This window comes from Trachypithecus francoisi, unplaced genomic scaffold, assembly GCF_009764315.1.
Source record: "Trachypithecus francoisi isolate TF-2019V2 unplaced genomic scaffold, Tfra_2.0 Lachesis_group15, whole genome shotgun sequence".
NCBI lineage: Eukaryota > Metazoa > Chordata > Mammalia > Primates > Cercopithecidae > Trachypithecus > Trachypithecus francoisi.
The window spans coordinates 69,156,524-69,184,073 of record NW_022681460.1 but is presented as its reverse complement, the minus strand read 5'-3'; the positions used below and the strand labels follow the sequence as shown (position 1 = coordinate 69,184,073).

The following is a 27,550-nucleotide window of genomic DNA, read 5'->3' as shown; positions in this document are numbered from 1 at the left end:
TCAGAATATGGGTGACCTTGAAGATGTTGCTGCCCTGGGGTGTGATGCTTTTCCAGCATTCTTTTAATCAACAGGAGTCTGAGGTTTACCTGGTTAATCATGTGCTCAGGATTGTCCTTCTTGAACAGGATGTAGGAATTCAGTGCTTTCATGTTTAGAGGTGGTAAAAGAAATTCTTATACCAAACGTGTTTTATCTTGGAATAAACACTGCAACTGCAAGCACTGCTGGTGAGTATTCTTGGGTGCAAGTGGGAAATGGTTAAAAACTCTCAATAAACTAGGTATTGAAGGAACATACCTCAAAATAAAAAGAGCCATCTATGAAAAACCCACAGCAAACATTATACTGAATGGCAAGAGCTGGAAGCATTCCTCTTGAAAACTGGCGCATGACAAAGATGCCCTCTCTCACCACTCCTATTCAACACAGTATTGGAAGTTCTAGCCAGAGAAATCAACTAAGAAAAAGGAATAAAGGGCACCCAAATAGGAAGAGAGGAAGTCAAACTATCCCTGTTTGCAGATGACATGATTCCATATCTAGAAAACCCCATAGTCTCAGACCAAAAGCTTCTTCAGATGGTAAACAACTCCAGCAAAGTTTCAGGATGCAAAATCAGTATAGAGTGCTCACTTCAGCAGTGCATATACTAAAATGAGAATGATACAGAAAAGATTTGCATGGCCCCTGCACAAGCATGGCTCCTGCACAAGCATGGCACACAAATTTGTGAAGAGGTCCATATTTTTAATTAATAATCTAACTTCACAATTGAAATAATTAGAGACGCTAGAACAAATTAATCCCAATGCTAGCAGAAGATGAGAAATAATGAAAATTAGAGCTGAACTGAAGGAAATTGAGACAGGAAAAATAATTTCAAAGATCAACAAATCCAGGAGCTGTTGTTTTGAAAAAATTAGTAAAACAGACCACTAGCTACACTAATAACAAAGAAAACAAAGAAAATCCACATAAACACAATTAGAAATGATGAAGGGAATGTTACTACTGACCCCACAGAGATAAAAACAACTACCAGAAACTACTACAAACTCCTCTGTGCACACAAGCTACAAAACCTAGAAGAGATGGATAAATTGCTGGACACATACACCCTCCTAAGACTGAGCCAGGAAGATATTGTTTTCCTGAAAAAACCAATAACAAGCTCTGAAATGGAATCAGTAATAAGGGGCCTACCAACCAAACAAAAGCCTGGCACCTGATGGATTAACAGCTGAATTCTACCATATGTAGAAAGATGAGCTGGTACCATTTCTACTGAAACTATTCTAAAAAATTGAGAAGGAGGGACTCCTCCCAAAGTGATTCTATGAGGCCAGCAACATCTTGATAACAAAATCTGGCAGAGACACAACAAAAAATGAAAACGTCAGCTCAATATTCTTGATGAACATCGATGCAAAATTCCTCAACAAGATTGTTGCAAATCAAATTCAGCAACACATCAAAAAGCTAATCTACCGGGATCAAGTACTCTTCATACCCAGGATGCAAGGTTGGCTCAACATATGCAAATCAATAAACGTTATTCTTCACATAAACAAAACTAAAGACAAAAACCACGTGAATATCTAAATAGATGAAGAAAAGGCTTTTGATTAAATTTGACACCACTTCATGTAAAAACCTCTTAATAAACTAGGTTTTGAAGGATCATACCTCAAAATAATAAGAACCATCTATGACAAACCCACAGTCAACATTATATTGAATGGGTAAAAGCCAGAAGCATTCCCCTTTGAAAACCACCATAAGACAAAGATGCCCTCGCTCACCAGTTCTATTTAACATAGTATTGGAAGTCCTAGCCAGAGCAATCAGACAGGAGAAAGAAATAAAGCGCATCCAAGAAGAGAGGAAGTTAAACTATCTCTATTTGAAGATGACATAATTCCATATCTAGAAAATCCCATAGTCTTGTCCCAAAAGCTCCAGTAGCTGATGTTGCTATCGTTCAGCAAAGTTGCTGGATACAAATTCAATGTATAAAAACCACTAGTATTCCTATACACCAAAAATAGACAAAATGAGAGCCAAATCAGAAAGGCAAGCCATTCACAATTGTCACAAAAGGAAGAAAATACCTAGAAATTCAGCTAACCAGGGAGGTGAAACAAATATACAAGCAGAACTACAAAACCGCTCTAACAGAAACAAACAGGAAAACATTCCATGCTCATAGATAGGAAGAATCAATATCATTGAAAAGGCTATACTGCCCAAAGTAATTTACAGATTCAATGCTGTCCCTATCAAACTACCAATGACAGAACTAGAAAAAAATGATTTTAAAGTTCATGTGAAATGAAAAAAGAGCCTGAATAGTCAAGGCAATCCTAAGAAAAAAAAAAAAAAGAAAAAGAAGAAGAAGCTAGAGGAATCACGCAACCTGACTTCAAACTATACTATTATACAAGGCTATAGTAACCAAAACAGCATGGTACTGATTTGAAAACAGGCACATAGAAGAATGAGGCAGAGTATAGAGCCCATAAATAAGGCCACACATCTATGACCATCTGATCTTTGACTATTATACAAGGCTATAGTAACCAAACAGGCTATAGTATTATACTATTATACAAGGCTATAGTAACCAAAACAGCATGGTACTGATTTGAAAACAGGCACATAGAAGAATGAGGCAGAGTATAGAGCCCATAAATAAGGCCACACATCTATGACCATCTGATCTTTGACAAAGCTGACAAAAACAAGCAATGGGGAAAAGACTCCCCATTCAATAAATGGTGCTGAGATAGCTGGCTAGCCATATGCAGAAGATTGAAGCTAGACCCTGTTCTTACACCATACACAAAAATCAACTCATGGTGGAATAAAGACTTAAATGTACAACCCAAAACTATAAAAACCCTGAAAAACAACCTAGGCAATACCATAGCATCCTGGACATAGAAATGGGCAAAGATTTCTTGACAAAGCCACCAAAAGCAATTGCAACAAAAGCAAAAATTGACAAGTGGATCTGATTAAACTTAAGAGCTTCTGCACATCAAAAGAAACTATCAGCAGAGTAAACAGACAAACTACAGAATAGGAGAAAATATTTACAAACTGTACATTTGACCAAGGTCTAATATCCAGTATCTATAAGGAACTTAAACACATTTACAAGAGAAAAACAAACAACCACATTTAAAAGTGGGCAATGACATGAACAGACCTGAACTTCTCAAAAGAAGTCATACATGCAGCCAACAAGCATATGAAAAAAGCTCAATATTATTTATTATTAGAGATGCCATCTCACACCTATCAGAATTTGTATTATTAAAAAGCCAAAAAAAGTAACATGCTGGTGAGGTTGTGGAGAAAAAGGAATGCTTATAGTTCAACCATTGTAGGAAGCACTACGTCAATTCCTCAAAGAGGTATAAGTAGAACTACCATTTGACCCAGCAATCCTATTACTGGCTATATACCCAGAGGAACATAAATCATTCTACCATAGAGATACATGCATGTGAATGTTCATTGCAGCACTATTCACAATAGCAAAAAACATGGAAGCAACCTAAATAACCATCAATGACAGATTGAATAAAGAAAATGTGATACATATACACCATGGATACATATACACCATGTGTGCGTATACAGTATGAAATCATGAGAAAGAACAAGATCATGTCTTTTGTGGGAACATGGATGGAGCTGGAGGGTATTATCTTTAGCAAACTAATGCAGTAACAAAAAACCAAATACCACACATTCTCACTTCTAAGTGGGAGCTAAATCATAAGAACTTATGAACACCAAGAAGGAAACAACAGACACTGGGATCTACTTGATTAGGGAGGCTGGGAAGAAAGAGAGGAGCAGAAAAGATAACTATTAGGTAGTAGGCTTAATAACTGGCTGATGAAATAATCTGTACAACAAACCCCTGTGACATGAGTTTACCTGTGGAACAAAGCTCCTTATGTACCCCCAATTATAAAATAAAAGGTTTTTTTTAAAAAAGATTACAAGATATGAAAAGAAACAGAACCCAGAGGAGAAATCAAATAATAGAAATTGATCCATGAACACTTTAGATTTTGGCATTGTTAGATAAGGGACTTTAAAACAACTAAATATTTGCAATAAAGGAGGGGAAAATGACGTGAGGAAACCCCAGAAGTGTAGCAACAGCTCCTGGAAATTCAGTCAATTTTTCGATGATTCGCTTTTTGAGAATCTTGCCTGGATGTTGACATATGCTTTGTCTTCATTCAGATTATTCCAGTATCTTAAAGGTGACAATAAACTGCATCTTAAGATAAACATATATACTTACAATGTTCAAACTGTACACAATGCCCTCAAATATAACCTGTTTCTCAGGCCACACCAGATTTAGGGTAAAAACGTGATTACTATGAAAATCACAAAGCAGTATTTATTTATCCCTGTCCTTATTAACTCAGGTGAAGCTTAGTTGCTCTTTTTCCTGTATAGATGGTTTATATTCCCAAAGCAATTTCATTTATAACCTGGCAATTTTAATGTTATGTTTTATAAGAAGAACTCTTACATAGTACTTGCCTGAAGCACTTCTAACTTACTAGATTGCTAGCATTTGAGAGTATGCATTTGGATATTATTCTTTCTCCAGAGCTCATTAATTGACCCATAATAAGAGTTCAAAAATTAATGAATTAATTGCATTCTTGGGCATTTATCTTAGATAAATGAAAACTTATGTTATGCAGGTGTTCACAGCAGCTTTATTGGTAATAGCCCAACCCTGGAAACAGCCCAGATGTTCTTCAATAAACAATTGGTGAAAAAACAAATGTCTATACATGAAATATTACTCAGCAATAAACAAAAACAAACTATTGATACCTGAAACAACTTGGATGAATCTCCAGAGAATTATACTGACAGAAGCAAAACAAATCCAAAGGATTTCATACTTCCTTACAATTATACCACAAATGATGTGATTTTATCTATATAACATTACTGAATGTTATATAGACATTTAGTATATAATGACAAAATTATAGAAATAGAGATCAGAGGATTGCTGCCAGGTGTTAGGGATGGGGTATGGGATGGGGAGTGGGAGCATAGGTATGGCTATGAAAAAGCATAGGAATGGTACTTGTGGTGATAAAACCGTTCTATATCTTGACCGTCTATGTCAATATCTTGGTTGTGATACTGCTTACAGTTTCACAAGATGTTACACTTGGAAAAATTGGGTAAAGGGAATACAAGAACCCATTGTATTATTTCATACAGCTGTATATGAATCTATAATTATCTCAAAGGAAAGAGATTAATTTTTAAAATTGATAAATGAAAATCAGGTCAAACATCCAAGTTTTATTTATATATAATCTTGTTTATGATTCCAATAGTTGAAAATTAAATAAATATTTTTAAATCTTCTCCATTCAGGTAAAAAATTTTTTCAATGGAGAATGTGGCCATGTCTGGCCCATCATAAATTGCTTTCCTGCCATATCTAATTTACTTTCCAAAGCATCTCATGCTTGTTTGGGCTACCTCATATACAATCAAAATGCAGCTCAAAAATCAACATGTAATCAATGAGTATATGTTAATTATATACATTATTGTTAAATTCAGTATTTTTAAAATACTCCATGAATTAGCTCTTACGACAAGGACACAAACTGCTCTGTAAAGGCTTATTGATTGACCAAACCAATTTGTTTCTTTTTTATTAAAATTCAGTTGTTTTTATTTTAATAAAACAATATGGAGAAAAAACTCAATTTATTTTTATATAGCATTTTTTTGAAGACCCTGAAGGAAAGATTGAGTTACCACCATCGTTGAAAATTTATTCCTGGAAACGTCCACAGGATATTTTATTTAGTCGGGTAAGAAAGTTTTTTCTATTAAATAAAATACTTACTATGTGGATGTATTATCCTAGTGATAAAAATTGCATTTTTATAATGATTTAGGGTAATTTTCTCTTGTGGTATTCAGTAAAAAAAGTAATTGCTTTTTGGCAACTAATCAAAAATAAATGTTTATCAATATAATTTAATATTTCTTGTACTGGTTTCTGAGATATTATTGAATTTTTGTTTAGAGTCTTGATTTTTCTTCTTCTCTCCAAAATGTTACATTATCACTTAAAATGTTGTGTATGAAGTTATTCCTTCATTTCTGACTGACACACTTCTTTCTGCTTCTTTGCATGAACATTCATAGCATGGAGATCTGTTTTCTCCTGTGTTTATTAGCATTAATTTTCCGGTCCAAGAGTTTTGCACTTAGATATCTCTATTTCAGGGATTCTAGAAGCATTTTCCAGAGAACGCATGTATTTCTGGATCTCACACCCAACCACTTGAATCATATTGACTGGAACATCACTCAATAAACTTTCATTTTTAAATAGCACTTATAGAGATTAAATCTTTAGACACACTGGTCTATCTTCATAACAGCTATGTTAGTTTGAATATATTTAGATTTTCCAACCGTTAAATTACCACTAATGCCTTTGTCCTTCCTTGAATCTGCCATTATTTTCACTTAATTCATAGGAAACCAGTGGGCTAAATGATTTAGAAGTAGTCAAATGATGGTAATAAACCTGATTGTTCTGTACATTTGTGGAATCCATTAAAATTATGTATATATATAAAATTTATTTTATTTCTAAAAGTTTTAGCCTCATTAGAACTGCTACTAATTCAAGAAAATATAATATATCCACCATATTTTTCAAGCACTCTTACTAGTTGAGTAAATCAGATGAATCTAAATTCAAAGATTCACTAAAACACAAAAATAATATTCTATCTGCCAGAGTATTTTTTGAATGCCTACTTATAAGATATTTGAAATAAAATAAAATATATATGAACCACGCTTTTAAGTTACTTATAGTATTAGATAACATTGACATGAAGAATATAAATTCTGTGATATTAATATAATGTACTTAATATTAATGTGTTACTAACAATATTCAGTCTCTGCTCAATATAAGTACATGGTTTACATTTCATACAAATAACGGGTATGAATTGCACAAGATGATGTTGTTTTAAATTTGTATAAACATAAAAGTCTTTTTCCTGAGGTTCCCTTGGTCAAGGAGGTGGGTCTGCCCAGTAAGTTGGGGAAGCCTTAGGATTTTACTTTTTAGTATATATTCCCCCTTTCCTTTTTGGGCAAGATATGCCAGAGGCAAGGTTTTATTTTGGCTCATATTAATGTCAGGCTGGTGTGACTACCTGTGCCAGGCCATCGTGTTCCTTGGTGGCACCCCTCTGGCCAAGGGACTTAGAGTCAAAAGACTTACAGCCAATTACCCATTTTAGGCAAGATAGGAATGGAGGTGGGCAGGTGTTTATTAATTATTAAAGCCCTTTTAAGTAATATAAGAGCCCAAAATTAAAGTCAAAAAGCAAGGGTACCAAATTGACCTGTCTTTAAGTTTTATGCATTGAGCTATCAGCTGTTTAGGCATCTGTGTGCCCAGGAGGCAAGACTCTGTAACTTAACAGCAGAAAGATTAGTTAATAGCACCTGATAAGAAATCTTTCAGTGGGGTGAAGGTATTGATAGTAGTCCATGACTTGACTGGAAATTGTAAAAATATTTTACAACCTTGTAGTGATTAATTTTTATACTTTTGATAAGTTTCAGCAACAAATCTGAGACTTAATTTAGAAAAATTTAACTTCTCATGACATTTGTCAAAGACGTTAAAGGGCTCAAAACATTTGATCAAAACAGGATCACACGCTGGCTATGGTGGCTCATTCATGTAATCCCAGCACTTTGAGCACTTCGGGAGGCTGAAGTGGGTGGTTCATTGAGACCAGCTTGGCCAACATGGTGAAATTACATCTCTGCTAAAAATATGAAAATTATCCAGGTGTGGTAATGCATGTCTGTAATCCCAGCTACCCCGGAGGCTGAGGCACAAGAATCACTCGAACCTGGGAGGCAGAGTTTTCAGTGAACTGAGATTGGACTGCTGCACTCCAGCCCAAGTGACAGAGCAAGAACCTGTCTCAAAAACAAACAAACAAACAGTAACAGAATCATGGGCCTGATAGTTAAAAGACTTTAAAGGCAATATAAAAGGTTACATGAATGTAAAAACCTTAACTCTTTTTGATAGCAGGGTTTTATGCAATCAAAAATCTAATAATAATAATAATATAGGAATTATCTTGGTAAAATATAAAATCTTATTTTTTTAAAGCCAGTTGCCCAAAAGGCAAAGAGAAATCTTTTTTAGTGTGATTGATTTTCCTTATGGAAAACCCATTTAGATAACCTGGAAGTCAAACGTGATGAAAAAAAAAACTTGAATTGAATCAGACACAGGAAAAGTGTGTTCAAGGTTATGAGTATAGTAGGGGAATACACAATTTTTAGTAACTGCATGAGAAGTTTTGTGATTTCATTGAAAAATTTAGACATATTTAAAAAGCCAAGAGTACAGAATCAAGTTATAGTTTTGGAAAACATTGCGTTTACTTTATACTTTATTGTATTACATTTATTTTATTTTTAAGATAAAACATTTTAGCATCAGGCCACAACAACAACTAGAACCAGATGAAAAAAGTTACAGGATCTGATGAAAAAGCTGAAAGAGAAAGTATCATCTCAGTCTTTCTGAAAGGGAGAAAGAGTTGAAAGCAGCAAAACAAACAACAAAGTTGAATTTTTGAGATATGATTCTGATAAGTTTTTAAAATAAACAAATAATAGAATATAAGTAAAAACTTACAGTAATTTTATTGAGTGCAAATAAATACCTTAAGAAAACCTTTTTTTTAACATAGGGGTCCAATTTTAGAAAGACTCTAGAAAATAATTTATGTACATTGTCACAACTTACACAGACCATATATGACATGTTTGGATTTTCTCGTTTTATGTGGTTTTCTTTTTTAAATAATAAGTCATTTTATTTTAGGCCAAAAGTTTACCATCTAAATTTTTTACATAAAATTATTTTATAACCTTTTTAACCAAAAATATATTTTCATATTTATATAAATATCTCTCTTTTATTTACTTTTTTTTTTTACTTTATTTTACTTTCAGAGATAGGATCTCACTATGTTGCCCAGGCTGGTCTTGAACTCCTGTACTCCAGTGATCCTCCTGTCTTGACCTCCCAAAGTGCTAGGATTACAAACATTAGCCACTGTGTCCAGCCACTGTATTAGTCCATTCTCACACTACTATAAAGACATACCTGAGACTGGGCAATTTATGGAGAAAAGAGGTTTAATTGACGCACAGTTCCACAGGCTGTATAGGAGGCATGGCTGTGTAGGCCTCAGGAAACTTACAATCATGGCAGAAAGTGAAGGGGAAGAAAGCACTTCTTCACATGGTGACAGGAGAGAGGGAGAGTAAGGGGGAAGTGCACAAGCTTTTAAACCATCAAATTTCATGATAACTCCCTCATGATCAGGAGAGCAGCAAGGAAAAAATCTGCCCCCGTGATCCAATCACCTTCCCACTGTGCTCCTCCCCCAACATTTGGAATTACAATTCAACATTAGATTTGGAGGGGGACACAGAGCCAAACTATGTAAGTCACCTTTTTAAATTAAAAACTTGTAAATAACCCCTAAATTATGTAAAATTATTTTAAAATAAGAACACAATTTATGGAATTATATATTAACAAAAATTTATATTTTTAGTAATGTTAAATTTTCATGAAAACCTAAGCAACAAGAAATCCTTAACTGTTTATCAGATGTTAGCATTTCATAAATGAAACCATTTTACAAATTTTAGAAACACGTATTTTTTATATTAAACCCTTTTTTAGTTGGAAATGACCAGATATCCAATGAGCATCCAAAATAATTTTAAGATTTTAAATTACACAAAAGTCTTCCTCCAAGCATTTATCTCATTTTTATGTACTCATTTTTTTAAATTTTTAACAGTGTATAATAGATTAGTCTTGAAAACTGAGATATTAAACAAAAGTAGTAATCATTTAAAGTTTTTTTTCTAACCATTTATCAAGTCTGTGAACATTGGTTATTCACCTAAATAAGAATCTTAAAGTGAAATACGTAGGCATTTTGCTGATAACTCAGAAGATTTAGTCATTTTTATTGAAACAACAATATTAAGTTAGTCTTATTTGTTTAAAAAAAAAGTCACACAAACAAAGATTGTTTTGTTTTTGCCTGGGTTGATAGTCTCACAATCTTTGTGCCAAACTCTGACACCTTAAAATAACTAGCAGAGGCAAACATAAAACATATCTAGACAAACATGTATGCTGATGATTCTGAAGACATTTTTAGTTTTGTCTTACTAATTTTTTTTTGAGACAGGATCTCACTCTTGCCCAGGCTGGAGGGCAGTGGAATGATCATAGCTCATGACAGCCTCAACCTCCTGGGCTCAGGTGGTCCTTCTACCTTAGCCTCCCAAGTTGCTGGGACCATAGACACACACCACCATGCCCAGCTAATTTTTCTATTTTTTGTAGATACAGAGTTTTGCCATGTTGTTCAGGCTGGTCTCTTAATCCTAGATTCAAGTGATCTGCCCACCTTCACCTCCCATAGTGTTGAGATTACAGGTGTGAGCCACCTTCCCTGGCTTTATTGTACTAATAATTTTAAAACAAGTTTTATTTACCAAAGATTCATTTGAACTTGAAAAGCATTTGGACTTATTTTATGAATACTCATTTATTCATAAGCCAGTTTGGTAGTATGTTAGACACAACAAAAAGCATAATACATGTACATATACATAAACATATCTAAACATGTATATGTATATGTGTGTATGTATACACACACACACACACGCGCGAGCGTGCGCGCACACCCACAAAACCCAGTAGTTTTTATCTCAGGACTCTAGCCATGAGAGAACATCAAAAACTCAGTGACCTATAAAAGATAGCTGGATCCATCTTATTTTTGAGAAAATTGAGACCTGTCCACGTGGCTAAACTTTGTTTGCCCTGATAAGTAATCCTGTAATAGCTCTGGACCAAAATTTTGGATAAAGCCGTTTTCATTTTTAAAAACATGTTTTATCCTTTTGCCTTCAGTTTTAAATGTTTCCAATGTTTACGTTTTAGCTGAAACTGGATGAACTATATAAGAAAAATAAAATGTCCGAATAACCTTGAAATCATATGTTTTATATCAACACCATTAGCTTAATAACAGCAGATTCAAAACAGGCAGAAAAGAAAAATAGATAGAGAGCTTTAGAAGGTTCTACTTAACTCTAAAGTTGCAGGTTAAGTATTTGAGCTCTGATTCTTTTTTACTGTAATTTGCCATCAGTTTTAAAATTTTTACACAAGCAAGCCACAGTGTGTAACCAGCTGGAGTCTCAGGTAGACTAGAAAATAATTCACATGGTTTTTTTTCCTGCACAAAGCTTGACACAGATACAATAAATACTCCTGAGTGCCCGCAAAAAATCAGGGGCCAGGATTTTGGAAAGGGTTTGTTCCCTAGTGAGGAGAAGCCTGTTTTGCTGCATTCTGACAATCAGATGGACCTGGTCTTGGCTGGTGCGATTGAGACCATTCCAAAGCACCCTCAGAAGTAGGGGTGAGACTAAACAGACACAAACACGAACGGATCTGACACAGATGGAGCACTCCAAACTGATCCCTGAAAGATGATACTGGAGAAATATCCTGAGACCTTGTCTCAAACGCAGACAGCACCACAGTTTAATTGTCCTGCATTAAGTCCAGATGTCACAGAGGCCAACACAGCAGCACAGATGACCTACACTAGGACAAACAGCTAGAGAAACCAGATGGCAAAGACAGAGGATTTTCAGGTGCATTCCAGTTGACTTACCCAGTTCTTGGAGCCTGTTGACTTCCCAGGTGTTGCTTTCCTTACACCAACAGAGAGTGATAGCAAGAGCTGACGCCATGAAAAGGAGGGAAGGGAAATTCCCTGAGACAAAGGCAGTCTTGGTAACTGCTGGTCCCAGGTTTGGGGACAACTAGCCATGAGCTGCTGGCATTTGCAAGTGGCCCCTGCCCTGACTGGTAGCATTAACAAATAATCCCTGGCACACTGCTGCAGGCAATTGCTCCACTCATTGGAAACCAGGCATACAGGCTGAGTCACTTGAAACACACAGTTTTTCACAAAGGGCACCAAATTAGTAACTGACTCAAGTTTGGCTGCTCACTGCCCAGAGGCCAGAACACAAGAAACAAGATGTGGTGAAAGTAAAGTAACTGTATTCAAATGCTAGAAGTTGGGGAATGCCCAGGCTTATGCCCTTAAAAGACAATTTTTGCTTTGGGGGTTAATTGAGGGAGTTTAAGAGGGAAAACTTGGTAGGCGAAACATGTCCAGGAGGATGCAGGTCTGCAAGTCTCTTCCAATGGCTATCTTGAATATTTGCCCATCTGCAGTTCTGGTTGACATCATTGACATCATCTTGACTTTGGCCTGATAATTGTAGACTAATTGTTCATAACTCCACTTAAGCAGGAGAATTCTGCAGCTGGATCTCTATGCCTGGTTTATTTCAAAAGTAGCCCCTAGGATTTTTAAGCAAGCGCATAATTAGATAAGTGAGCACTGTGCATCGGGATGCCTGGTGGGAAAGGAGGGAAACTAAATTTTACAGTATATTTTATGGCTAACAAAAATAAAGGAAAAAAGTTTCAAAATGCATTTTGAAGCTAAGCTACTCGATTACACTATCATAAAGTACCTTAAAATCCTGAATTTAGGATAGCAGAATAAACATGAGCCCTTCCAACCAAGAAGGTTAACAAGTTCTGATCACAGAATAATTTACCAGACTTGTTTATTTCTGAGAACTAGAAACTAGTGACCCAGACCCTTGAGCACTGAATATATTGAATAGATTAGGATGTCTGAAGATTTATCCTGCCCCAGGTACAGGTATAGGCAGTAGAAGTGTGAAAATGCCATTGTAGAGACCTCTGCCTTAACATTTGTTGTATTTTACAAACTTAATTTCTACTTTTCACTTGTCAGCAGGACTAATACTGCAAACTTTAGGTATCTAATACTTATTAATGTATAGATTATCAACTTTGGTAATCACTGAAGTACAGGGGCATTTCAGAAGCATTCCATCACAGTCAGTCAAGCCAGAAGAAACTATGTTTATAATTTATGATCTGCAGAGTCAATTTACGCCTTTAAGGCAGTTTTAGGTAAATTTTTTTCTAACTTTTTTTATTGACTTTTCAAGATGCTACTTGTATAGATGAGTGAAAGTAATTGATGGTGTTAACTTCCTTAAAAACCTGATTCTGTAATCAAAATCATTTTCATGTTAATTCGGTATGTTAAATATATATACTTGATATGAATTATAGCTCATTTTTCAAAAGTTACAATTGGTATCTCCCTATTAGTTTTACTTTATTATTATTTATTGGTACCTGATTTAGATGTGTACTAATTAAATAATGACCATTAAAATAATTTTTTAATCTAACAGGATATTAACTTGAACTAGATTTTAAAAAGCTATCACAATCTCAAACAAAAATTTAACACTAACAAAATAGACAATAATCATTAAATGGGAGAAAGGCTATTAGGCTAATATTAGTCATCCCAGATGAAGATATTTTCCCTGCTATCAGATGTTAACTAAGTTTTCAGGTTTAGTTTCAGTGGTTAATTTCGATTTTAAAGCAGTGGTCCCCAACCCTGGTCCATGGACCAGTACCAATCTGTGGCCTGATTGGAACCAGGCCACACAGCAGGAGGTGAGCGGCGGGCGAGCAAGCAAAGCTTCATCTGTACTCACTGCTGCTCCACATCACTTGCATTATCAGCTGAGCTCCGCCTCCTGTCAGATCAGCAGCAGCATTAGGTTCTCATAGCAGTGTAAACCTTATTGTGAACTGCGCATGCATGTGAGGAATCTAGGTTGTGCACTCCTTATGAAAATCTAATGCCTGATGATTTGTCACTGTCCCCAATCACCCACAGATGGGACTATCTAATTGCAGGAAAACAAGCTCAGGGCTCCCACTGATTCTACATTATGGTGAGTTGTATAATTATTTCATTATACATTACAATGGAATAATAGTAGAAATGAAGTGCACAATAAATGTAATGTGCTTGAATCATCCCCAAACCATCCCTGACTCCTTGGTTCATGAAAAAATTGTCTTCAATCAGGTTGAATCAGGTTGGCCTATTTCCAGCACCAACCGATTTATGCCTAGTGTTCCATTATTGGAACTAAGCATGTAGGAGTTATTTATATCCTACTGCTCAAGGTCATCGCCAAGGTCTGATTGCAAAAATTCAAAAATTGCAACCTCAGGCATAAATGGATTAAAACTATTTCATTAAATTACTTTTTTATTATTTTTCTTAAGAAGTAATATATACATATATATTTTTTTTTTTCAGACTCCGGTAGTTGTGAAAAACGAAATAATGTTTGACTTATTTTCAGCAAATGAACATTTACTCTGCAGTGAGGTATGTACAGAACTATAAACTAAAGTCTCATCATGAATTGCCTTCCAGTCCTACTTAAACCATTCCCAGACAGTTGATTTCAACTCTCCCTTGTTCACCTTTAAGTTTTGGTATTATATATACATATATACTACTGAAAACTATATATGGGGGTTGGTGTTTGAGACAAAGTCTTGCTCTGTTGCTCAGGCTAGAGTGCAGTGGTGTGAACACAGCTCAGTGCAATCTCAACCTCCTGGGCTAAAAATGATCCTCCCACCTCAGATTCCTGGTAGCTGGGACTACAGGGATGTGCCATCACCCCCAGCTAATTTTAAAATTTTTGGTAGAGATGAGATCACACCACATTTTCCAGGCTGGTCTCAAACTCCTGGGCTCAAGCAGTCCTCCCACACGGCCTCCCAAAGTGCTGGGATTATAAGCATCAGCCCCTGTTTCTGACCAAAGATTGTATATATTTAAGGTATACAACTTGATGATTTGATATACATTGTTAAATATTTATCACAATTAAGCTAATCAACATAACCATCAACTCAGTTATTATTGTGTGTTATCAGTTAATATTGCGTATTATTGTGTGTGTTATTATGTATGTGTATATGTGTGTTAAGAACACTGAAGATCTATTCTCTGAGCAAATTTCAGGTATACAATACAATATTGTTAACTACAGCTGCATTGTTGCAAGTAGCTCTCCATAACTTATCTTTCAGAACTAAAATTTTGTACCCCTTACCAACATCTTCCCCATATCCCCTTCCTTCCAGACCCTGGTAACCACCATTTCTCTGTCCGTTTCTCAGACTTTTGTATTTTTAGATTCCACATATATGGGAAATCATGTAGTTGTTTGTCTTTGTTTGGCTCATTTCACTTAAGGTAACAGTATTTTACACACCAACATTCAAAAGGAAAATGAAGTCTCTTTGCCTGAGTTTAGTGAGCCTCTATTCTCCTGCCCCCGGTCTCAGAGTAGCTGTACTCTCTCCCTCTGGGCTTCTCCCGTTGGGATCCATATGACCAGCATTGGACATGAAGTGGCTGCCCATCTTGTCCTATGCCACATCAAGAGGGCGGGTACGGTGAATTTGTATGATGTGATAGTGCAAGGGAAATTGGAGTGTACTTGGATTGCAATACAGCTGTCCTACTTCTGGTGGGAACTCATCTCCCCACCTCCTACTCTCCACCTCCCCGCCCCATGTTGGGTCGGGTTTTATCCATACAAGCAGGCCTGTTCCACTCCTCTAAGTTAATTAAATCAGAAATAAGAACTTCCAAAAATTATTTTCTCCTAAGACTCAGAGGAGTGAGGCATAGTCAATATTGATTGAAATACTTTTTCTTATCTTCAATATCTTGACCAATATTAAAATCAAAATGTTATATTTCTTCAACCAGTTATACATATTAGTATAAAATTATCTCTAATATATTTTATGTTTTAGTATAAAATACACCTATTTTATGAATCCTAAACACACTTAGACTTTAGCTTTTCATTTTTCAAGGGAAGGAAAGTATAAAATATTCTACAATAAAATTTCCAGATATACAGGAGGATACTTGCTTTGTCTTTTTCTACTTTACCAAACATTAAGAATTTCCTAGATAACTCAAATTAAGAGAAACATAAATCTTATAAGGCCAATATTAAATATTTAATTTCCTTATAAACCAGGCAGTTAAACATGAGATGAATATTTCAGAAAATCAGATACTACTGAGGTAACAATGACTTTATTGAACACCCACTGTGACCTAGAGATTTCTTACATACTGCTTCTAGTCCTCACAAAAAAATGCTGAAAAATAGCTACTATTATCTACATTCTACAGATGAGGAACTGCAACTTACGAGGTGGAAGCAACTTTCCCAAAAGCAGAAGGCTGTGAAGACCTGAAAGAGGATTCAAATTTTGGTCTCTGTTTCCACTCTGAAGTCCATCGACCCACCGGGTCTTGCTGCCTGTTAAAAACACTGCAAGGGGACGTTTTACTTAGAGCATTTCAACAGTTACAGATCAACCCATGACATATGGAATTTATAGTATATTTACATGTCTACCCCATTTTAATTCTTTCAGATCTCATTCCTTCTCTAATTGGTCCTATTGACATACAAGAGATAATATCCTTCTCAAATATCTCAACATTTACAAAAGAGTAGCTCACTCATTTGTCACAATTATCAGAAGATTTCTCTCTCTCTCACACATGCACACCACTGATATGAATGTCAGTGTCAAATAGAAGTCGTTGCCAAATCACCCACAGTTTACTTCAGCAGACAGCTTTCTTAGCTACGAGTATGTTTAGTATGAGACATTTTAGTTTGTATTGTGACTGTATTTCCCGAAAACAAAAGCAAGACCTATAATTGTATTCTGTAGATCAGAAATGAAAGTATGGAATACATAACATGTATAATTGGATATTATTCTTGGAAGTGGATTTCCTTTTACTCTATTTCTTCCTAAATTACAGTACTTACAACTGAAAAATAACCAATTAACACTAATGTTTTTTGTCTCTAGCTGATGAGATGGATTATCAGTGAAATCTATGCAGTGTGGAAGATCTTCAATGGAGGAATTTTGAGCAACTATTTTAAGGGGACCTCAGGGGAACCTCCTCTTCTCCCCTGGAAGCCCTGGGAACACATATACTCTCTGTGCAAGGCTGTGAAGGGTCATATGCCTTTGTTCAATAGCTATGGAAAGTATGTTGTGAAACTTTACTGGATGGTAAGTTCATTTTCATGTGCATGAAAACTCATGAGTCTTTCGTATTGAAATATACTTGGCCTGGTGTGGTGGCTCATGCCTGTAATCACAGCACTTTGGGAGGCCAAGGCTGGTGGATCACCTGAGATCAGGAGTTCGCAACCAGCCTGGGCAACATGGTGAAATGCTGTCGCTACTAAAAAGACAAAAAATTAGCTGGGTACGGTGGTGGGTGCCTGTAATCCCATCTACTCTGGAGGCCGAGGTGGGAGAATTGCTTGAATCTGGGAGGCAGTTTGAGTGAGCTAAGGTCACATAATTGCACTCCAGCCTGGGCAACAAGAGAGAAACTCCAGAAAAAAGAGAGAGAGAGAGAAGGAAGGAAGGAAGGAAGGAAGGAAGGAAGGAAGGAAGGAAGGAAGGTTGGTTGCCTTGCACACCATTACTTAGGCTAGTGCAAGATAATGCAGTTTTTATAGGATATCAATTGTGTAGCTACAGAGAGAAACTGTCCTGAGTGTGTAATTTGTCATTAATGAGAAACACAGTTGCTTCTCCTGTGATGGCAGTCCTATGGGCATTTTAAACGGGTTCTGCCTAGACCACTGAGGTATGACCACTCATTGTAGATGCTGATCTTGCTGCTGCCTCTGCACTCTCATGCTGAGGCAAGCGGGGCAGGCAGGTGGATGCACCGGGCTTCCCCCTTCCTCTCTCTTCTCTGATCTGGTGTCGGGTCATGGGCAGGAGGAAGTGCTAGCCTGTGGTCCAGTCCCTCTTTTGGCTTTTGCTGTAGCTGAGGGGCCTGATCCCATCAGCAATTTGTCCTGAACTTGAGACTTGTTTTCATGCGAACAGATCTTACTCTGAGACAGGAAGATGTTATCTCTGCCTAAAAGGAAAGCAAATGCAATAGTAGGAAGTATGAACAGGATCCAAAACCCATTATAAATATGGCAAAGCAGACTCACACTAAATTCGCAATGCTACATCATATCAAATGCCTTTGGGTTTTTCTTGGCCCTTGTCACTGGAAAAAAATGTTCCCCTTGAACATTTAAAGGAATGGGAAAGTATTAAAAGTTAATAATTCCATTATATATTTATGAAAATGTGACTTTTTCTTTCATAGGCCTGAGCCATCTGTCTTCCTGGGATGGGGAATGTTGAAGGGCCAATAATGAGGAATTACTAGGATAATTACAATGGGAAGGGAGAAGGGAAAAAGATAATATAGCTTCTAATATCCAAAACTGGATTTTTGTTTTTTAAACATTCACAGCAAGAAAATTGGCCTTGAAATTTTGTTAGGAGAGAAAATAACTTTCTAAGTTACTTTATCTTATTTATTTACCAATCGAGAGCACTATTTTCTAGACTAGACTTCAGAGTTTTAAATCTGTGCAGAGGAGCAAGCAGAAGGCTGCGGTACTAAAAAGGTGAAAAACCTAGTGGATAGTGTTGAGGGAGTATAGAAAGAAGGTATGCAGAGGAAAAGTGAGGAGGTAAAATGCCTGGGTTCCTGTCCCACATTTGTCTAAACTTGAGGTGGGAGGAAGGTCAAAACTATGAAGTATTTTAAAACATTAAACCAACCCTGTTGATTTATTTCTCATTTTCTCTTTCTGCTTCCTGACATCCCGCCTTAGTTTTCAAATTTCCTCTTGCATAGGAGTTGACATTCATTAACATCACCTTCCATTTTGCAAAGAAAATGTGACTTATTTCTCCTTAATCATACTGATTCTTCACAAGCCCAACTCCACTTGGTTCAGAAATTTCTTTAAAAATGTATTGAGGCCACTTTGGAAACCTCAGTCTGGTCCAGTCATTTAGCCCATCTCTAGATATTTAGCCCTTTAGGGAACAGTGTGGTAGAAACTGGACCTCAGCTCCACTAGCTCCTTCTGTTTCCTCAGTGGTCTCATCAGAGGAATGCCTGTAGAGGATGCTGTGAGCACTGACATACCTGTTCCCTGTGGATTATTTTGGTAGGCATGTGATAGAGAGGCGGCTGCCTGGTTTTCTGACTAGTAGAATCTGTTCTCTCTAGGCTAGGGGCAAAAATTTTTATTTCTTTCTATCTGATCCCCAGTTGGTAGGGCTTAGTCAGTATCTGCATACATATTAACATTAGTAAGAAGTTAGAGTCAATTCTTACATGAAAATACTATGTTGTTGTTGTTTTTATTATTTTCTTCCCTTTCCAGACACACACATGTGATTTTGATTTTTTTCTCTTCCAATTCTAGTTCAGCATTTGTACATGTCTGTCATTTGCTTCTCTCTGTGAATATTTGGGAAACATGTTTATAAAATATGCATTATTACTTCTACTTCTTGATTTGGTATGATACACTCCTGATTCATCTTATACCCTACATTTATTTTCTTTCCCATTTCCTATCTTGTGAGACATGATGAGTCTTCTTCTCACTGTTTTTCTTCGTTAGCTTCTTGAGGCATTCTTGCCTTTTTCTTATTGGAAATTGCTTTTTCTTCTCTGCCTTATCATAAATATTCTTCTCCCTCTTTCACTTTGTCCTGTAAAGCATTTACCTTTATCAATTCTTTGAGGCAAACCAACCTCTCAGACTCTCTCTGCATGACATTTAAAATTCTGATTTTCACACCAGCTTATCAATTTTCCTATGAAAGTATTTTCATTATTTCCAGTTTGGATTCAAAGTAAATGGCATCAAGGGTCTTTGACCTCAGCCAGGTAAAAATGTATTGAGTAGCATTAAGAACAAGGTTATGACACAGAGCAGCTCTCTCCTCTCCTTCACCTGGTAATGATGATACTAATGCTGGGACACGATCGTCTCGTCAAGTGCCTTCCAATGGCAGCTTTCCTTTGGGCCCCTGAAAGAAGTAGGTTAGCTGTTGCTCTCCACTTGAAATATGTATTGCTGTTGGCAGCTTTTCTCTGAGTGTCTCTGTGCTTTCATTTGTCTCTGATAAACAGAGAAAACACACACATTAGGACCAATAATTTTTCCCAGTTGTCATCAATATATTTACATAAAATATGCATTTGCTTTATCTCTGATTGAGCCTTATACTGCTTAACCATAATGTTATTGCAGAATTCAGAGTTTCCTAACTATGGGGTGCAGAAACCCCCCAACATCAAACTAGCTGTGGTACCTCTTAAACATCTGCTTCCCGTGCCTCGCTCCAGACCTCATGAGTTTGAATCTCCAGGGTAGAACCTGCAATCCGGCATTATAAGTAAACTCTCTCATCCAGTGACATTTTTGTTCATTAAATTTGGGGAACAATGTTTTCAAGATATAAACTATGAGAAATTATTTTTCTATCATTCGGTTACTTTGTTCCAAAATGAAAACGCTTTATTTCATTATTTATAATATTATATATGCTTTTAATAAAGGAAATTCAAATACTATTAAAATGTTAAAAGTATGCAATGAAAGCTCCCTGTAGCTTTACCCTATTTAATCACAGCAAATGGTTTATGTATATCCTCCTAAGCTTTCTTCTATTCTTATAAACATACATACAACTATTGTATATAATTCATAACAATAGGGTCATAGAAATGTATTATTCTGTAAACTATTATTTTCCCTATACATAGGCATTTTCTATGCTAATATATATTGATCTACTTTGTACTCCATTGTATGAGATATGTAAATATAATATATATTGCTCATTTCATATTGGTTAACATTTAGGTTTGGACCAGTGTTTTACCAAAACAAACAATGCTGTAAAATTTCATCTTTATGTATATAGTCTTTGACCATTTGTAAGGACTTTTTTTAGGATTTCTACCATATGGAATTATTTCATCAAAATATTTGCAAATTCTTAATTTTTGATAAGTATATTCAAGTTACTCTTGTATTTTAATTTGTCTGTATCGAACATTCATATTTGATGTAATTAGAATTGAAGTCTGTGATTCTATTATTTGTTTATTCTTTGTTACCTTTCTTATTTTTTGTGTGTTACTTTGTATTTATTGCATTCTTAATCCAATTTCCTTTAATCCTGCATGTTTCTTGGGCATTCCTTAGGATTCCATTTTGATTGACCTATAGTGCTTTCAAGCAAATCTCTTTGCTCTATGAATTAAAATATACATGCATAGCTTATCACAGTCAACTAGTATCAGCATCAGCATTTTACCACTTAAATTGGTATATAAATACTTTACCACCAGTTAGTCCCCTTTATATTCCTTCTTTTCTAGTATAACTTTCTTTTCTTTTTTCTTTTTCTTTTTTTTTTTTTTTTGTTGTTTTTTTTTGAGATAGGATCTGACTCTGTCACTCAGGCTGGCGTGTGGTAGCACAATTATAGCTCACTGCAGCCTCCAACTCCTGGGCTCTAGTGATCCTCTTGCCTCAGCATACCAAGTAGCTAGAACTACAGGCATGCCATCATCACGCCTGACTAATTTTATTTTTTATAGAGACAGGGTCTCACTATGTTGTGCAGGCTTATCTTGAACTCCTGACCTCAAGTGATCCTCCTGTCCCGGCCTCCCAAAGTGTTGTGATTACAGGTGTGAGCCACCACACCCAACCACTGATATAGTTTTCTTAAACATTTACTGTGTGTACATTGAAAACCTCATCATAAATTTTGCCTTTAAATTCAAACACAATATAAAAAACTTGAAGAGAAGAGTACCGCATTTAGTCATATATTTATTTTTTATTTTTTAATTTTAAGTAAATATTTTAACAGGCATGTAAAATTTTTCCTTTATGCTTTCTCATACTTGATGCTCCATTTGTCCTTTAATTCTCCTTTCTTTTTATTTCTGAAAAATTTTATTTCACCATTCCTTTCGAGTCAGTCTGATGATGACAAATTATCTTATCTTTCCTTTATCTGAGAATGTGTTTATTTTACACTTAATCCTAAATAATATTTCCCCTGTGATACAATTCTGAGTTAGCAGTACTTTTCTTTTACCATTTGATACTTAGTGTACCATTAATTTTCCAGCCTTCCGGAATTATCCTCCAGGCCAGCCAAAATTATTCTTCTGACTTCCCTGGCTCCTGGAGAGTAATCTGCCCTTCCCCTCTAACGGGTTTTCTCTTTCTGCTGGCTTTCAAGCTTTTCTTCTTTTGTCTTAATTTTTAAGAAGTTTGAATTTGATGTGTCTGGCTGTAGAATTCTTTGAGTTTATCCTATTTGGTTTAGTCTGATTTCCTTGAATTTGTAGGTTTATGACTTATGACAATTTGGGAGAGTTTTCAGCCATTATTCCTTCAAATATATTTTTAGCCCCGCATTCTTTTTTTTTTCAATGACTACAATGACATGAATATTATATCTTTTTGCAATATCCACACAGGTCCCTGAGCCTTATATGATTATTGATACTATATTTTCCTGTGATTCATAATTTCTATTGATCTAAATGTCTAGTTCACTAATTTCTATGCTATCTGCATTCTGCTATTGATCTCATCAACTAAGAGTTGCTTTTTAGTTTAATTTTAAGTTTAAAGTTTCTGTTTCTTTGCTGAGAGTTTCTATTTTTGAATTTGTTTCAAGAGTGTTCATAATTGCTTGTTGGAATATTTTTATGAGAATTGCTGTAAATTTCTCATTTAATAATTCTAATTTCTCTGTCATTTTGGTTTTGTGCTCTATTGATTATATTTTCCCATTGAAATTGAGACTTTTCTGGGTTTTGCTTATACAGTTTCCTGAATATTTGCAGTGTTATGTTTAACAACTCTGATTGCTAATTAGTTTTATATATTAACAAGTAGTCAACGTGTTTAGATTGAGAAGGCACATCCTGGCTCACATTTATAGGCTGTGTCTGAAATGCCAGTTTAGTTTATAAAGCCTCTGATGTACTATTCTGGTCTGCCACTTTTGTTTGCTACCCAGATAATAAGACTTCATTCCACAATCTTCTTATATATCATATATATATATATAATATATAACTTAATAATGTTATATATTGCTTGTATGAATATACATGCTATAATGTATATACTATATACCTTAATCTTAATAATATATCTTGATAATAATATATACATCTTAATAATGTAGATCATAATAATCTTAATATTAAGGTCATATATTTATATAATTATGTAAATATATAATTACATTATAAAATATAATACATATAGAATTATATTATAAAATATAATAAATATAGAATTATATATAAAATAATATTAAGGTTTTATATATATATATATAAGTATATATAACTTGATAATATTAGTCTTGTAACAACTAAGGCTGCTATACCAGAATACCATAGACTGGTGACTTATAAACAACAGAAATTTATTTTTTATATTTCTGGAGGCTGGGAAGTCCAAGATCAAGGCACTGGTAGATTTGGTGTCTGCCAAAGCCCTGCTCCCTGGTTCATAAATGGCTGGCCATTTTCTTGCTGTAAACTTACATGGTGGAAGAGAAAAAGTTTGATTTCTTTGGCTTCTTAAAAGGGCACAAATCCCATTCATGAGGGCTTTACCTTCCTTTTTATCTAGTTATATCACATTGGGCATTAGGATTTCAACACATAAATTTTGGGAAGAAACATTCCATATGTATACACACATACACACACACAGACATACACACAAATGTATTTTTTTATGTTCAGAATAGATATGTTCTCTCTATATATATATTTAGAACTCATACAGTATCCTTTTGCATCTGGCTTATCTCTCTGTAGTTTCTTGTTGATTAAGAAATTAATGAGGAGTAGCAATAATATAAGAATTGGAAGTGTAAGGTCAGTGAGGATGTATCAAGCAATAATTACTAAAGTTATATTTGGAGAATTTGTATTTTGACTATATTAAGTCATTTGATTATGTCCAAGCTTATTCATGGTTGTATAATGTTTTGGTTCTGCTACTTGAAACACCTTAATTTGCTTCATTATGCAGTAAGAGGCTCCCAAGAATTTGTGCATAAGACCTCATAAATAAGGACAATATTGGTATAGACATGGGTGTGCTGTGATTATGTAAAATAAAACAATAAGCTAAAATATTCAACCAGAGTAGTATTGAAATTCAGTATCTCAGTCTTTAAGCGTAAGAAGCTAAAATAAAATTGGAAAACAGTAAATAATAATGTCAGTCGTGCAATAATTTACGAGAGAATAGACTATAAGTCATTGATGGTATTACATTTCTTTCATCTTATTTTTAGGGTTGCTGGAGAAAGATAACAATTGATGACTTTCTGCCTTTTGATGAAGATAACAATCTATTGCTTCCAGCTTCAACTTACGAATTTGAACTGTGGCCAATGCTTTTGTCTAAAGCTATTATCAAGCTGGCAAATAATGAGTATGTAATGACACATTGTCACTCACATGAATAGAAAAAAGCAAACAAAAATATTAACTATACATTCATATTGCATAGCGTATTACATAATCAATGTAAATGTTCTAGTATAAAATCAAATGTGTGAAAACCACTGATTTGTTCTATTAGCTTAACAGTAATGCAAAATTCCTCCAAGAAAAAAAATACCCAGGAATTATTTTATATTCAATGCTGACTTACTATGAATGCAAAGTTGATCATGAAAAATAATACTTCCTTTAATAGGAGAAAAAAATGTTTTCTGGAAGAAAAATATTGGTTCATCTAAAAACTGAATAATATATCCTGAAATCTAGTTAAAGTTTTAGGTTATGTATATGCAGCAATAATTTAATAATCTTGAAAAACCTGAACTTTTCTGAAAGATGTCAATGTGCACTTCATGATTTTGGTAACATTGGTCACTTTTGATATATTCATGATGAAAACTACTTATATTTTCTTCAATATTCTTGCAAAATTGGCTTCTGTCTTATATTCCTGCCTGACTTGTGCACCAACGTATATGAGACACGTCTGCTATGCTCTATTCTCTCAGCTTACACTTCCGGAGAAAAGAAGTCATATCATCCTGGCCCTAAAAATACAAAAAAGCTTTGATGATTGAGTTGGAAATGCATGGCAATTTTGTGTCATTGTTCACTGGAAGAATTTTCACAGGCTGGGATTTTATACACATCCACCTCCTGCAGTTTGTCAAAGATTCTTGGTATTTAATAGAACATACCCACATGCTTTAACAGTAGATGTTAGACATTTGCTCACAGCTCAGCCCCTTCCCCTTCTATAAACATTGCAATGTCATTGCAATGTCAGTCAGAAGCCAGGTCTGCTTTGTGTGGATTTTCTTTAGGCACAGTTTCATTTTTCTCTCCCAAGGCTAAAAAACAAAAACAACCATTCCTACTTCCATCCTCTTCATTTCTGTTTTTTTCTTACCAGCCCTCAGTTTTCCTTTGGGAATTAGTTTCACCCAGCTTTTAGCACTTAATTGCAATGATTTTTACAAAAACTCAGCCCAGATATTTGTAGGTAGCTGAATATCACTAAGTATTCATATTGGTGGCATGTTCATTTATTTGGGGAAAAATATGTTCTGAATATTTCTAGTTCTCAGACATAACTTGAAGTTCTGAGAATCAGAGCTGCTAGAGCAGTGAGGCATTGAATACATGACCTGGATAATTGGAGTCGTATTTTATCTTTCTTAAAGCTATAGTTCAGTAGAACTTTGCAGCAACATAAGTATTGGGGTTATTATTATTTTTTTAAAAAAATCCAGTTAGTAAACAAAGCAACAAGCTAAGTGTAATACATTTCTTGGGATTTCTAGTGGAAAGTTGCCCTATGTGGAACAATTTATATTTTTCCATAATTTTTTTTCAGATTTTTACAGTACATAGTGATCTGAAGTACATAGTGATATGAAGTTTAACTTACTACATTTTCCAAATTAACACATAGTAACTTCAATGTCAATGTGAGATATGCAAAGAAAAGAACATTATTTCTATTTGATTTGCAAAGTCACTTCATAAATTTATCCAATGAGGAGTTTAGACTAGTCTGGAATCTATCCCAATAGACACTTATTATCTTTGAAATAGGTAGACATATAGAAATTCGTAATCCGTAAACAACACAGTGCACATTTTAAAGTAATGGCGCATGTGACTAAGATAGTAAGATTTCTCTCTGAAGAAAAGCACACATGTGTTGGTAATGCCATTAACACCACCATTGACATATAGTCAGATGAAGCCGTGACTCCCGGGCAGAAGGGAGATATGGCATTTTTGTGCGTAAATGTAAATAGACTAATAACCTCTGGGGAAAAAAAAGAGGCCTGATGAGAATAGTGATATTGGTTAATCACATCCTCATTTTACTTTATGCTAAGCTGACAGATTCACTCTTCTGTATAGGACAGAAGAGATGTTTCTGGTTTCTCCACAGTTATCTAAGGATTTCTGATGCCCATCTTGACTTGCCATAGATGAGACTGATCTAACACACAGCTTCAAAGACATCTTAAAATAATTACTGAAATCAGCATGATGAAAGAGACTGTTCTGTTTTTAAAAGAAGTCTATAAAAATGGATTATATACTAATTATATATTTTATAATACATAATGTGAATATATTTTATGTATGTAGCATTAATATTACTTTTAGATCTTAAAAAGTAAAGCATATAAGTATGCTTTGCAAATACAAATGAAATTAATTATATTATAAATCCTACTTCAGGGTTTTAACAAATGATTTAGCTTCTGGGATAGTATTTTTAATGCAGATTGTAATGAATAATCAGAATATATTGCAGTTTATTAATGATTCCTAGTTCTTATATATCTTTATGTGTTTTCAAATGTTGCTACCTATAACATTATGCATTTTCTTTTTTAGCATCCATGTAGCAGACAGGAGAGAACTGGGGGAGTTCACGGTTATTCATGCACTCACAGGGTGGTTACCAGAAGTCATTTCTCTTCAGTACGTTTGACTATTAAATTGCTTATATCTAATTTTTTCTTTCTTCCCAAGACTTCTTTAAAATACTCCTAGTCTTTAAGAAAATTTCAAGAAAGGTCATGTTTTGCAAAATTTGGGGGAAAATATCATTTTATAGTATTACATAAAGTTCCTTGGGAATTTCAGGGTAAATTTTATGTCCTTATATAAGAGAAGAATGACCCCCATAGGTTCTTCATTGGAACTGACTCCTGTAACAGAATACACATTAACAAGAGAAAAACACACAGCAGCTTATTACCGTGTAGATTTCCATGGGAAATCTACCACAAAGAGCAGTCAATTTTTACAGAAGTGACAAGACAAAAGAAAATGACTTTGAGCCTCTACAGGTGGCAACTTGTGGGAAGGCAAATAAATGATAGATAAAGGCTAGTTAAGAAAGCTTGTTCATGTAC

General features: G+C 35.0%; 1 protein-coding gene and 1 pseudogene across 1 annotated transcript in view; both read left to right on the top strand.

Moving 5' to 3' along the window:
* ADGB (androglobin) overlaps positions 1-27,550 on the top strand; it is a 245,122-nt gene that overhangs the window by 54,497 nt on the left and 163,075 nt on the right. Inside the window, exons 3-7 of the mRNA XM_033235138.1 lie at positions 5,799-5,891; positions 14,439-14,510; positions 17,051-17,260; positions 24,434-24,573; positions 27,027-27,113. Of these exons, the coding sequence (XP_033091029.1) occupies positions 5,799-5,891; positions 14,439-14,510; positions 17,051-17,260; positions 24,434-24,573; positions 27,027-27,113 (602 nt within the window). The remainder of the gene's footprint in view (positions 1-5,798; positions 5,892-14,438; positions 14,511-17,050; positions 17,261-24,433; positions 24,574-27,026; positions 27,114-27,550) is intronic.
* LOC117098240 lies at positions 629-752 on the top strand (annotated as a pseudogene).